Genomic DNA, 14,622 nt, shown 5'->3' with positions numbered 1-14,622 from the left:
TGTATGATATTTTAGATAGTGTTTTTTCAGTTTTTCACTTTTTATAAATAATTATAAATGTTTAGAATGGAGGCTAAGAATAATTAACATTATTTGAAGCTGTAATTATGAGTATATCTTCATTACTAAGCCGCTTATAGAAGGCAAATTACCTTCAATTTTATTACTTGATTTAACTGGGATATATATGCTATTCTAGGATGAATAACAATGTATTAGTCTTCATTTTAAGTCAGAAGTTAGGCATAAGGACCATGGTTTTGTATATATTCTAGACCAGCAACTTAGACTGACAGTTGAGATCAGTTAATAGTAACTGTTGTGTTTGTGTTTTACATTCGCAATATTTTTTTCAATAAAAACTAAGTACTTTCTTTACAAATTGATGCAGTTATAAAATATTTGAGTAATAATAAAACTGTTTTGTTTTATTTCAGAAAATGTGCAATGATCTCAGCTCACTATGGGATGAGTGACGTCTTTGACAATCTCGTCATCTCTCTCTGCAAGTTCACCACACTTCTTAGTTCACCTGAGGTACTGTGAATTAATAGCTGAGTTTTTTTTTTTATTATTATTATTTCACTCAGTGTTTCTCTAAAGACACTTCTAATAAAATAGTGAACATTTTCCAGAGTTAATTATCAATTTGAAATACATTTTGTGCAGTGTTGATTGGTAAGGTTTTCGGGAGGTGGTTTGTTTTGGGGGATTTTTGTTGGGGCTTTTTTTTGGATGAGGAAGGTGGGGGCTTGGGTTTCATGTACAGACATATTGATAAGTTGTAGAAACAATTTTCTTTGGATGCTTTAGATGTTTTAGTGCATAATGCATGCTTGAAGGATTCTTAAAGGTTTTTTTACTAAATATTAATTGTAATCTGTTGGCCAAAATGCATGTTGCATTGTTTTATTACAAATTTCAAATTAGTTTAGAAAATGTTGAAGAAATGTTGACTCTTATATAATTAAGAGTTGGTGCTCTTTTGGAGGAGGTTGGGTATTTTTCAGTCATACGATTGTAGCCAAGTTGTGTTGTTATTTTTAGACCCCAGAAAACATCCCTGCTGCGTTTGGCAGTAACCTGAAGGCTCAGCTAGCGGCGCGGACTGTTTTCGGCCTCGCTCACCGACACGGGGATATTCTCAGGGAGGGCTGGAAGAACATCATGGACTGCATGCTACAGCTCTACAGAGCCAAGCTTCTACCCAAGACCATGATAGAAGTAGGTACACTTGTAGCTAAAGGAGGCCCAGTCAATCTAGATTGTGCCCAGTTTTAAATAAATCAATATGACTGGATTGTACAAGATGGAAGTCATTAAAATTGTCTGTGATTTCTCGACTTCTTGAAAATATTGCTGATTATCAAATGTGCAATGTCCATTATAGGATGTAAATGTTTGTCATGGGGTGGAATGTAGGTTAGTTGGTAAAGTGTTTGCCTGTAATACTTAGAGTTGAAGGATTCAATTCACTCGGTAGACCTAGTCTCTGATTGGGGTTTATCATGTTCAAATAATTTCCCATGACTTATGTCAAAGGTCGTGGTGTGTGCTGTCTGGGAAAGTGCATTTAAAAGATTCCTTGCTGCTAATGGAAAATGTAGCAGGTGTTCTTTGTGTCAGAAAGACCAAATGTTTTACATAAAATAGCTGATAATTTATAAATCAATATGCCCTATTGGTGTCTGTAAATAAAACAAAATTTAATTTATAAGTTTGTCATTAGTGTCATTATCAAACATCAGTTCTTAATCCTAATTGTAATATATTTAATGTATAGGTTTGTCATTAGTGTCATTATCAAACATCAGTTCTTAATCCTAATTGTAATATATTTAATGTATAGGTTTGTCATTAGTGTCATTATCAAACATCAGTTCTTAATCCTAATTGTAATATATTTAATTTATAGGTTTGTCATTAGTGTCATTATCAAACATCAGTTCTTAATCCTAATTGTAATATATTTACTTCACAAAAAACTCCTACATATATCTGCAGTTAAGAACAAGTCTTTTAATACGTCCGAAATGAGCTGTGTGTAAAATGTATGTGCTTGCGAATAATGCTAATAATAATATCTTTTGTAGGTTGAAGATTTTGCTGATGATAGTGGGAAAATATCTATAATGAGGGAAGAAAACACGTCATCACAGAGGTTAGTTCTGTTTTTAATGGTGTCATGTATTGAAGTATAATTAGGTACATCATTTCATGTGTTACATTTTGTTGGTATTTCAGCAGATTTTAGAATGTTTAAGACGAACAAAAAGAAATTGTGAGTAGCTGAGCATTTTTGTGGGGGTTTTCACTTTTTAATAAGTTCGTTATATAATTTACCTTCCAAATTCAACTGCCTTATATAATAAGTTAACCTTGTTTTTCTTCAATACTCACTCTTATTTTAATCAGTCCATTTGGCTATATTGAACACAAAGTAATTATAAAAATTATACAACTACTCTGGTCTACTCTTACATTGTGGTAAGTACTGGGTGAGATTTAGCTCAGTCTGTTGAGCACTCGCCTGAGGCACTTACGTCCCAGGTTTTCTTGTTCCAACCAGTGCACCACAACTGGTCAAAGCCGTGGTATGTGCATTTCTATCTCTGGGAAAGTGCATATAAAAGATCCCTTACTGTTAATGGGAAAATGTAGCAGCTTTCCTCCAATGACTACAAGTCATAATTACCAAATTTTTGACATCCAATAGCCAATGATAAATTAAAGGGACACGCCCTAGTTGTTAACCATTACGCCGTTGTTTTTCGCTATTAAACCCATGTTTCACAAATAAAATTACACTTTACTTACATTTTATTATTTAGAATATACATTTCCATTCTCCTGAAGTATTTTTTGGTAATCTTGGTAATCCTGATGTTTGTAATACCACGAAATGCATTTTTTGTATTTCTTAAAAACACGTGCCACTGAGGAAAAAAACGTTGAGCAGACGAGGTCCAATCTATTTTTAGAGGGGATCTTCCCGTTTCAACGTCACAGATGTTGGTATACCACGTGACCGTTATCATTTTGGTTCGGTTTGTTTTCTCGTGCACGGTTCGCGCAATCAACATCTGATTTGTTGTCGTTCATTTGTGAGGTTTTTCTTCACAGTTCGTGCACATTTTCATTAACAATAAAGTTCAGACAAGTAAGTATCTCAATACGAAACGTTACAAACCCTTAAAACCAATAAGTCTTAAGATATCTGGAGAGGACAGAACAGTTGGAACATGCCCAGGAGAGGTGAAAGGAACGCACCCCAAGTCTGTGCACTCTGGGAAATTTGTCGTGACATAGGCATTTCTGTGCTTCGAGCGACATCTACCGGTGACATCAGAATACTAACTTTCAAAATTATTTCAAGTAATTGAGTCACGGGGATTCCCATGGTATTTATCGATATAAAACCTTCTGTTTTTACTCCATTTTATAAAAATGTGATCTAAGTGTGTTACAGGTTTGTAGATTAACCAGAATTATAATTAATTTTCGCGGGCTGAAACTAGGGTGTGCGACTTTAATCAATGTACTCTTATGGTGTTTAAACAAAACAAACTTTAACTTTGTTGAAAGTTCCATCCATAGTTCCCAATCTATTTTGTGTGTGAAATATTTCAGGTCCGATTCCGGGGTCCTCAGTAGTTTCTACTCGTACTTCTCGCTGTCGGACTCTGCGAGTCAGAAGGGTCCTTCGCCCGAGGAACAGGAGGCATTCCGCCAGTCTCAGGGGGTGATCCGAGACTGCCACCTAGATCTGCTCATCCTCGACAGCAAGTTCCTCAGAGAAGACTCACTGCAGGAGCTAGTAAAGGTTACTTTACTTATCATCTCTTCATGCTGGTAGAAATGGCAGCTTGCATCTCTGAGTAGTGGCAGGTTTCTCCTCTATCTGTAGACCATGACCAATGCTATAAAACTTTTGAAGTCTAGACTTGAGACTTATAATGTTTATTTGTGTCTTGGTGTCATTAAACATTCATTCATTTTATAATGTCTTAAAACTTCAACGTAATGGCAATGCTTACAAATTCAATGCATGGGACATCATTTGAGATTTGAATCTTAACCTAAAGTTTTATAAGCATTGACCCAGGTGTCAAAATAACCATATATTTGACACCAAATAGCTGTGGTTTAAAAATGTACAGAGTTATTTTGTTCAAGTTTTTGGGTTTTTTTAGACTGCATATTAAAATTACTTGTTTTGGAGGGGTTTTTTTTTTGTGGTTTTGAATGCATTTTGTGGTATCGGGGCTGCATTCAGTACAGGCAAACAAGCTTTTCGTAATGTCACAGATGCTCATATCAGTTAAATGTAGCTGATTTCTAGTACACGTGTTGTGGCCATCTTTTAAGAGATCCTCTAACATTGAAATTGCCCAGTGACTGACTGTATTTATATTAACAGGCACTGATCATGGCGTGTCAGGGCTCGGAGGATCACAACTCTGTCGGGGCTCAGTACGACGAGGATTCAACCATTTTCTTCCTCGAGTTACTCATCAAAGTTGTACTACAAAATAGGTAACTTGTTATCCTTCATACAGAGGGTTTTTAAAATTATTTGCAATTTTATGACCAATCTTAAACACATGTTGGTGATCTTAGTATTTTTTTGGTATTTTTTTATATTTTTTATTTTCAATCTTATATACATTTATTTAGTGCAGTCAACTCATCTATATGGGCTCAGTCTGTTTAGTACAAGGGTTAATGGTCAGTTACAATAAAAATGTTTTGTTGAAGAAGCAGCAACAAATCAAGCGAACAAAATGTAAGGATTGCAATGCATTTGAATCATTGTTTTCAGAGATAACATCTTGCTTATCTGGCAATCAATGTGCGATTGCCTGTATAATATTGTAGTTAATGTATTAATGTATATTAATAATGTTTTGTTTGTTTTCAAAAATCACTCATCAAATATCTCGCAGTCACACAGTGAAGTATTTTAGTCAACGTCTCAGAATGTAATAATGTCCTGCTTGTTTTCAGAGAGAATGTCTAGTAATAATGTCCTCCTTGTTTTCAGAGAGAATGTCTAGTAATAATGTCCTGCTTGTTTTCAGAGAGAATGTCTAGTAATAATGTCCTGCTTGTTTTCAGAGACCGTGTCTCACCTATATGGCAGTCAGTGCGTGACCATCTATACAATATTGTAGTGAATGCCTCGGAACACACTTTCCTTGTGGAACGTGCTGTAGTCGGTTTGCTCCGACTGGCAATCCGTCTGTTACGACGTGAAGACATTGCCCCCCAGGTCCTTACCTCTCTGAGGATGCTGTTAATGATGAGACCAAATGTCATTCACAGTATGAGTCGACAGGTGGCGTACGGCCTGCACGATCTACTCAAGACGAATGCAGCCAACATCCACTCCAGTACAGATTGGTTCACGCTCTTCATGATTCTTGAGGTGGTGGGGGCAGGTGCAAACCCTCCCCCACTTCTGCAAGTCTGTTCTGGGGTAGACGTGGCTGATGTCTTGTACGATGCTGGTATGTACTGCAGGGAGTTTGTTTCTGTTATGTTTGTGTTAATATAATTGGTAAAGTTCTCTCTCTCTCTCTCTCTCTCTCTCTCTCTCTCTCTCTCTCTCTCTCTCTCTCTCTCTTTCTGAACACTGAACATTCAATCTCTCTCAATATCTGTCTGTCTGTCTCCCCCCCCCCCCTCTCTCTCTCTCTCTCTCTCTCCCTCTCCCTCTCCCGCTCCCTCTCCCCCTCCCTCTCATCCTCCCTCTCTCTCTCTGCGCCAAGTGTCAAAATAATCATATGATAAATACCAAATGGCTATCATTTTGGAATGTTCTACGATGCTAAACAAATGTTCCTTTTCTCGCACTGTAAAAGAATAGTCTTATAGAGAGCTACTTCACATGGGATATTATTAGTTACCTTGCTTTATTATTTACTTCATATTGCTTGACCAATAGTTGCATAAAATTGATGAAAGGGAGGGTTAAAATTAAGAACCATTGCATGTTTTGGTTGGGGGGGGTGGGGGTGGGTAATTTAAAAAAGAAGAAGAATCCCACTTAACCAAACAAACTTTAAAGGTAGCACAATTCACAAGTCCACTTGAAAAAGCAATAGCTTTGGTTCATAGGCTGCATTTAAGATTGTTTCTTTGATGGTTGTAGACGGAGACTTGATGTAGAGAAAGACCCTATCTGTATTGAGTGTTGTGTATGTCCTGACTTACAGGTGCCCAGAGTGACAGCGAGGTGTCTGGTAGAAGCTGTCATACGGACGTCAGCGACCGTGGCTACACATCCGACAGTGAGCTGTACGAGAGTCAGAACAAACACCAGCCGCCTGAATCCACCGAGCTGCATCTCAGACCCATTCCGGACAACGGCAGCTGGATGCTGGTGAGTTGACATTCATAGTCAAACAATTAATGTAGTCGGAATCCACTGAGCTGCATCTCACAACCATTCCAGACAACGGTAGCTGGATGCTGGTGAGTCAACATTCATAGTCAAACAATTAATGTAGTCAGAATCCACCAAATTTCATCTCAGACCTATTCCGGACGGCAGCTGGATGCTGGTGAGTTAACATTGATAGTCATATAATAATACTGAAGGATCCGAAAGAATATGCTTGTCATGTAACTGTGATGAGATGTAGATGAATTTAATTTTATGCATTTTTGTAAAACTGCTCTAAACAAGAAATTCACAGGTTTGAGTAAAAAGTCTGCCTTTAAGGAGTATCCGCTTTTAGAGATTAAATAATAACAGAAAGTTATTTTACCTTTCTTTCTTTATTTATTGTACTATTTTTCATTCCAGTTAGTGCACCACGACTGGCATATCAAAGGCCGTGGTATATGCTATCCTGTCTGTGGGATGGTGCATATAAAAGAACCCTTATTACTGATAGAAAAAAAATGTAGCAGGTTTCCTCTCGAAAACTATATGTCAAAAATACCAAATGTTTGACATCCAGTAGCTGATGATTAATAAATCAATGTGCTCTAGTGATGTCGTTAAACAAAACAAACTTTAACAAACTCTTGCTCTAAACCAGACATTAACAGGAGTAAAACGTCCGGTTTTAAGGAGTATCTGCTTTTAGAAATTGTATAACAACAGAAAGTGTCATTTTACATTTTATCTTTGTTATATTTATATATTTAGATTTTATTTTAAAAAGACATGATTGTATTATAGGTGAACAAAGAAGAGCCGGCAGCCCCTCCACGGAAACGGTCTGTCCCCATTAATCAGTTCAGCATCGACCTGAAGGAAACTCTTCATTACTGTGATAGCAAGGCTCTGCAGAAATCATCTGAAACACTCTCATTCCTTGTGCGCGATGCAGCACATGTCACTCCGCACAATTTTGAAAGTTGTGTACACGCAATAAGAACATTTGTCGAGGCCAGTTTAAATGGAGGTAAGATTTGCTGGAGGTAGTCATGGGTCAAAGAGTCATATTTATAATTATGTCAGTTTTCTGAAACAAAATTCATCATTTAAGTGTAGCTAGGCTCCGATTGTTTGCTGTTTTTCATAATGGCATAAAAGTGAGTTGGGTGATTTGTTTTGTGATGTCAGGTTATAGCAAAATGAAAAAGATTGTTTATTTATTGATCAAAGTGGCTTTATTCTGACATCTAATACCATGAGCTGGAATATTGTGAAATATTTCAATCAAAAAGAATTCTTGCTGCTAATTAGAAAGACTGGCCACTATGACAGCAGTGGTTTTCTTTTTTCTTGTTCTTTTGGAGTTCACATATGATACATATTTAAGAGCTCTTCTTTGAAGGTGATACATAATATATCATACGTGTGAGCAGGTAGAAACAAAAGTGCAATTCAATTTAGGAATTTATTGACAAAGTATTTATTTATTATTTTTGAAGGTGATGCTTATTACATTATGATTTGTGAGAGGGTAGAAATAAAAGTGCAATTAAATATAGGAATTTGTTGTCAAACTATTTATTTATTATATTTCAGGCCATCTTAAAGTTCCAACAAAACCTCATACCCACGAAAAGAAGACGTACCGTAAGTCTCACCGATCAAAAAATAAAGCCAACGCTCTGAAGAAGTCGAAGTCTTCCCCAAGCCACCTGTCGCATCACTCGTCTGATGACGAAGGCGACATGGAGACCGCGGGGCTGCACTCGCTGTCTATACAGCTGCTCGATCTGATGCACACGCTACACACGCGCGCGGCCACAATCTTCAGCTCGTGGGCCAAGGAGGAGAAAGAGGGGGAGGAGACCAGGGAGCATATTGATGCTGGGATGAGTACCCTGTGGGCCAAGTGCTGGTGTCCGTTACTTCAAGGTACGGGAATGTTGTAGTTTTCAGAGATGTGGAAATGGATTCAGATGTTTTACATGTGTTCTTTGAATAAGTTATGGGCCAAGATTGGGTGTCCATGACTGCATACAGTTAGTATAGGATAAGTACACTGCAAGATATATAGTTTTCAAAGAGGCAGGGCTGGAAAAATACATTTACTTATTTTCTTAAAATAGGCACACAAAAATCCCTTAAAAAAAACTGCCAGCAAGTTGAGCCATAAACCCACTAATTAGCTGGATTAGTTGTTAATTTTGAGTTTGATCTTGCATTAAGGAAAACATTTGGGCTAGTGATAACATCTATGGACTTACAGAGTTTGTTATTTACTAGCCCTGCTGATTCTGATCTTTTAGGTGATTTGGGGAGAGCCGTAGCCCAGTGGTAAAGTGCTCGCTTGATGTGTGGTCGGTTTGGGATTGATCCCCGTGAGTGGGGCCATTAGGCTATTTCTCGCTCCAGCCAGTGTACCACGACTGGTACATCAAAGGCCGTGGTATATGTTATCCTGTCTATGGGATGGTGCATATAAAAGATCCCTTGCTGCTAATCGGAAAAAGTAGCCCATGAGGTGCCAACAGCGGGTTTCCTCCCTCAATATCTGTGTGGTCCTTAGTCATATGTCCGACCCCATATAACTGTAAATAAAATGTTCTGAGTGCGTCATTAAAATAAACTATTTCCTTTTAGGTGATCATAAAATAAATCCTAGATTTTAATTCCCACCAGTCCTTAAGGACTGTGTTGGGGACTTTTTTGTTGTGCAGATTTTTTTAAAAATGTTTTCTTTTAAACATATATGATATGTGATGTTACAAATTTAAATTTCGCCCCCAGCCCCCATTATTATTGGCTTATTTTCTTCATAAAGTAATGATTATTGAATATTTAAACACTGTTACTGCTGTTTGCAGGTATAGCCCGGCTGTGTTGTGACTCGAGGCGCCAGGTGCGCAGTCAGGCCCTGACCTACTTACAGAGAGCGTTGTTGGTCCACGATCTCCAGACTCTCTCCGCCGTTGAGTGGGAGGCCTGCTTCAACAAGGTGCTGATAAAAAATCACGTCACAGGTTTTTAGTGTCCACTGGCAGTTATTATTTTACACAGTTGCTGCAATAATTCTTTAGGATTTCATCAGTGGAATATGTTCTAGTTGTTAACCTTTTGTTTAACCTTCTGACTACTGCAGGCGAGATATCTCGCCCGACGTCACGTCAGTCGATATACTGTACACTGTATACAGTGCATTCCCCAATTCATATTTCCTGCCGTTTTGCACACGACACTCACCGGAAACGGAAATATAATTAAAGAAAAAAGATTTTTTTTCAAAATGGTGGTTTTTGTTTTGATTTTTTCAATTGAAAATACCTTGACAAGTATTTTCGCTTGACAACAATGGCGGCACGTCGCGGTAATTTTCAGGGATCGATAGCTGATTGTAACAGCTAATTTGATAATAAATTTGATCGTTTTACCAACAAAGAAAATTACCAAATATTGCAATATGAATCGTAGTTCGGGTTTTAAAAAAAATTCTGTTCAGAAAACCACTGTTATCGGGAATAATGGACATAAATACTGGACAGCTGGCCACAAATGCCCGTAAATAAACGCAACTTTTTCGATTTTTTGCCTAATTTTAATCACCATTAGCCGATCTAAAATAATAAAAATTACAAAAAAAGACACGAAAATAATACTTACCGATTCATATATGAACTTTATTTCATGTATTTATGAAACATTTAAGTGAATATATGTGAGTAAAAATTATAAACTTGTACCCACTCAACGTGGTTTTTGTTAAAAATTAATCCAGTAGTCTAAAGGTTAAGGGACCCAAGTAAATTTTTTTGTTGCATTTGGGTAATCGTATTAAATGTTTAAAAAAAAAAGTGTAATGTAGTCTTAAAACGTTCTTGCTTAGAGATTTTGTAGCCATTATGACATGTTTCCAGTAATATTACTGAATAATTATCCCCTTAACTGTGTATTTACTTACCCCTGTGGTGGATAACGATTTTGCTATGCTGTAGTAGTTCAATGTTGCACACTTTTTTTTCCCTTTTGCAAATGACAGGTAAATGGCTTGAACAGGTTTTAAAAAGAAAAGAGTGCAAAAGGATTAACTGGCAGTTTTGATCAGTGGGGTACAGACTAAAGTATGCTGTATGGGGCCATGCAACACACATCATGCCACTGTCCATCTGTCCCACATATATAGTTTTCGTGATTATTTTTCACAGAGCCTCAAGATATGGAGCTGACATTTTGTGTATAGCTTTTTTTTCATGTTAAGTTATCTGTAGATTAATTAATTTCATGGAGATTTATTCCTTTTTGAGTTGTGGCCCTTGGAATTAAAACAATTTGTTGGGCCCGGTAGTTCACAAGTATATCTTTAGCAGTACTGTCAGAATGTTTGTTGTTTCTCAAGGATGTTTCTGTGCTACAGGTATGGTTTCCGTTGTTGACGAAGCTGCTTGAGAACATCAACCCTCAAGATCCATCAGGGATGGAGGAGACGAGAATGAGAGCGTCCACCCTCCTCTGTAAGGTGAGTCGGCTATCAGTGGCTGGGATAGCAAAGATAAAAGGAAAATATGTTTTAAACTTTTTTTTTTAAATATCAATAGGAACAAAGAAAATGCAATACAAACTGGTCAACAAAAGAATAGTGTTTGTACGCAGTGTACCTGGTGAAATGGTTTGTCTGTAAAGTAGCGTAGACAGTTCATGTGCATTTTAAATCCAGTGACTTTAATTCATAGTCTATGATATAACAAAGTGTTATGTTGCACTGTAATTTTTCATGTTGAAACAAATGATGTCCTAGCTGTATGAAGATGTATTTTTTTTAAAGTCACTGACCCTAATTTCTGAAGTATGTACCGTTCCTGTTTTGTATAAAATGTATTTTGGAGCTTCTCAAACATCGGGATATACAGAAAACCTTTTAACATGTTTTAATTTCAGGTCTTCCTACAGCACCTGAGTCCTCTCCTCTCCCTGTCCACCTTTACCGCTCTCTGGCTGACCATCCTCGACTTCATGGAGAAATACATGAAAGCAGACAGGAGTGATCTTCTGGTATTAGTGTTTTCTTCTTGTCGTAGAAACAGATACGTGTCTTTAAAATCTGTCTCTCTGCTAAAGTGTGTAGCAATTGGCTTAAATGGGATTTTTGTCAAAATTTAAATAAAATCATGTATGTCTTGATGGATATTTTAAAGATCAAACATTGTTGTCAGAAACAAGAATACTTCTAGAAATCCATGGTATATAGATCGCGGTGTGATATTAATTTATTTTAACATATTTTCTTATTTATATTAGTTGTGTTTCGCGCATGTTGTCCTGGGCACACGCCTTTACAATGTGAGCTGTTTGTCCAAGACAGTGGGTTTGTGGTTAATGAGCAAGAAGTCAGTGTAGTGGCCATTGTTTTAACTTGCTGTGGGTGGGAGTCGGTACCTACCAGCCTTAAGTTATGGCTTAACCACATCAGTACAGAGATCCATCCGTCTTGTATTGAGGAACTCCACAATCAGCAGAAGGTCGTCTCTTTTGCCCCAAAAATTTTCTCCAATTGTTCTGGGTTGTGGCTAGGTGTTTTCTCTGATACTGGCATATGTTGGACATCTTTGTAGTACATGCTTTGGAGTTTGGGATTCAGTGTTAAGTGGCAATGAGGTGTTGTTACCACTTTTAATTTATAGAGATTGAAAGTTTATAAGAACGATGCCTGAAGTTACAGGAGTGTTGTTTGATTTCAGTCGGAGGCGATCCCGGAGTCCCTGAAGAACATGCTGCTGGTGATGGACACGGCTGCAATATTCCAGACGGGCGAGAACATGGAGTCGCAGCTGTGGCGGCTCACCTGGGACAAGATCGACACCTTCCTACCCAACCTGAAGGGAGATCTCTTCAAACCGTTCGAACCAGGTTTGTTGTCTGTCCAGGGCCTAATTCACTAAATTGAAGCTACTTTGCGATCTCGCAGTGCAATGCTAAAAGACTTGCAAAGAGAATAATTTGTTGTCTAGCAGAGCCTAAGAGACCTTTGTGAATTAGGCACCTGGTTATTATGCTGAAAACACGCGATATGTTATTTCTGCCAATTGCAACTTTTATAGCTAGAATCTTGCAAATCATTTAACATTACACTTGCTGTTCATCCACATTTTTGTCCATTTATCCATACATCCTCAGGAAATGTTTTATTTAACGACGCACTCGACACATTTTATTTGCGGTTATATGGCATCAGACATATGGTTAAGGACCACACAGATATTGAGGGAGGAAACCCGCTGTCGCCACCATATATCAAATGCATAAAAGTATATCCAGTAACTGCACATCATTTTTAGTCCTGTTCTGGATCAACTATAGGTTTCGCCTCTGTCTGTCAATCTGTCTGTCGTATGTCCCACATATAGTTTTCCAGACTTTTTTTTAACATTGCAGCATGATACTGGTCTGAAATTTTTTGTATAGTGTTATCATGTACTTTACCAAATCATGTTTGACTTTTATAGCGATTTTCCCATTTTTCACAGTGTTATGGCTCTTGAGCATTGGAGATAAGTAAATTTGTTGGAGCTGATAGGGGACATGTATGACTTTTATAGCGATTTTCCCATTTTCCACAGAGTTATGGCTCTTGAGCATTGGAGATAAGTAAATTTGTTGGAGCTGATAGGGGACATGTATGGCTTTAGCAGTACTCTCAGGATGCTTGTTGATGTTCTGCTGAAGTGTATATGTATACATTCTAAAAGCCTATTTTGTGCAATCAAATGTGTTATTACAGCAAATAAAATATTAATATTGGAAACGGCTGAACATTTGTTATTGTATATCTTTATAAATCTGAATATTCTCTTGATATATTTAGATTTAAAACGGTCAGTGGTATAATATTTTTTTTCAGAAGTTAAGAAGATTGACCGATGTGAAAATAATTCCGCAGATACAGACTCCAGCGTGGTTTCACCAGGAGATACACCCCATGAGCCAGTTTGTGATAACCTACCTCTGGAAAGGGTTACTGTTGTAGAACAAGGTATCACAAGATTGATTTCAGTTTTATTTCAGAAATTATCGAAAATCATTTATGACATTGATTTTGTAGTTGTTCTGGTGGAAAATGTAGTCGAATGAATGATCAGAATTTGTTGCACTGAAATAAAGATTAAAAAGAGAAAGGTCTAATTTACATTATTGAAGTAATGAACAATTCATAGGTAGTTGATGTGAATCCCAAGAAGGACTATTTATTTTAAGTTCTAAATGATAATTCTACCCCCATTCATTCATCAGTCTGTCTGTCTGTCTCTCTCTCTCTCTCTCTCTCTCTCTCTCTCTCTCTCTCTCTCTCTCTCTCTCTCATAATCATCTATCTGTGTGTGTCATTTTTTCTGTGGCCTATATGGTCGAATTAGGTTGTTTCCTCTGTCTGGAACAAAGGTCACACAATTACCATGTATTAAGACATCAAATAACTGTATGTATGTATGTCTGTTTGTCTTTTTTACAGATTCAGGCAGCCAATCTCCACAACGATCCATTAGCCCACTGATGACTGCCCCACAAGAGACCACGCCTGGCTCCGCCTATATTCTGCATCCACCTCTACCGAACATCACAACCCCCACCCCAGGCCAACCTTCAGGTACCAATGAGCCCCCCAGCGAGGGCTATACCTCTGCTCATATTCCTCTTCTGTTAAACCCAGACATCATTCAAAGTACAACTATACCATATATATCGCCGCAAGTGAGTATAGCATGTCTCAGTGTCAGTCTGGGTAAATACAGCCTAAATGGTGCTGCAGTTTATCACTTTTTGAAAACATTTTACTGTGATTATTTCTGAAGTTTCAGATCTATTCTTTTTTATTTATTCTTCTTTTTTTTAATATAAGTTGTCAGTAAATAAATGTTGGTATTTAACAGGCAGTTTGGTACAGGAAGCCTCAGAAACAATTATATCAGTATGCTAAGGAAGGCTTACAGTTGACTAGAAAATAGCAAGCTGCCTAAATAAAATTTTGTGGATGATCGGGATTAAAAAAAAATATATATATCCCCACCCCAATGTGGTCAATTTTGAAAAAGTCTAGCTGATGAATTGTGTGTGGATAATTGCTTGTTTAAAGACTTGAAACTGGTATTGTGTCAAATTAATTATAGAAACTACATTGTTACATGGCGGCTGTCATGACTCAAACAGAAAATTAAAAACATTTTACTTGATTAATGTTTTAAATTTAA

The 14,622-nt window shown here is 37.3% G+C and overlaps 1 protein-coding gene across 2 annotated transcripts in view; it reads left to right on the top strand.

Annotated features, from left to right (window-relative positions):
* LOC121380080 (Golgi-specific brefeldin A-resistance guanine nucleotide exchange factor 1-like) overlaps nt 1-14,622 on the top strand; it is a 42,811-nt gene that overhangs the window by 21,539 nt on the left and 6,650 nt on the right. Inside the window, exons 22-36 of one of the 2 annotated variants that reach the window (XM_041508832.1) lie at nt 438-537; nt 1,048-1,224; nt 2,094-2,161; nt 3,631-3,823; nt 4,421-4,536; nt 5,119-5,510; nt 6,219-6,385; nt 7,193-7,418; nt 7,988-8,323; nt 9,256-9,386; nt 10,800-10,901; nt 11,321-11,434; nt 12,121-12,289; nt 13,281-13,412; nt 13,887-14,021. In XM_041508832.1, coding sequence (XP_041364766.1) covers nt 438-537; nt 1,048-1,224; nt 2,094-2,161; nt 3,631-3,823; nt 4,421-4,536; nt 5,119-5,510; nt 6,219-6,385; nt 7,193-7,418; nt 7,988-8,323; nt 9,256-9,386; nt 10,800-10,901; nt 11,321-11,434; nt 12,121-12,289; nt 13,281-13,412; nt 13,887-14,021 — 2,558 coding nt within the window. Of the gene's footprint in view, nt 1-437; nt 538-1,047; nt 1,225-2,093; nt 2,162-3,630; nt 3,824-4,420; nt 4,537-5,118; nt 5,511-6,218; nt 6,386-7,192; nt 7,419-7,987; nt 8,324-9,255; nt 9,387-10,799; nt 10,902-11,320; nt 11,435-12,120; nt 12,290-13,280; nt 13,413-13,886; nt 14,126-14,622 lie in introns of both variants that reach the window. The other variant, XM_041508831.1, reaches the window with a different exon arrangement.

The sequence above is a fragment of the Gigantopelta aegis genome, chromosome 8 (genome assembly GCF_016097555.1).
Source record: "Gigantopelta aegis isolate Gae_Host chromosome 8, Gae_host_genome, whole genome shotgun sequence".
Classification (NCBI taxonomy): Eukaryota; Metazoa; Mollusca; class Gastropoda; order Neomphalida; family Peltospiridae; genus Gigantopelta; species Gigantopelta aegis.
This window is presented reverse-complemented; position numbering and strand designations above follow the sequence as displayed.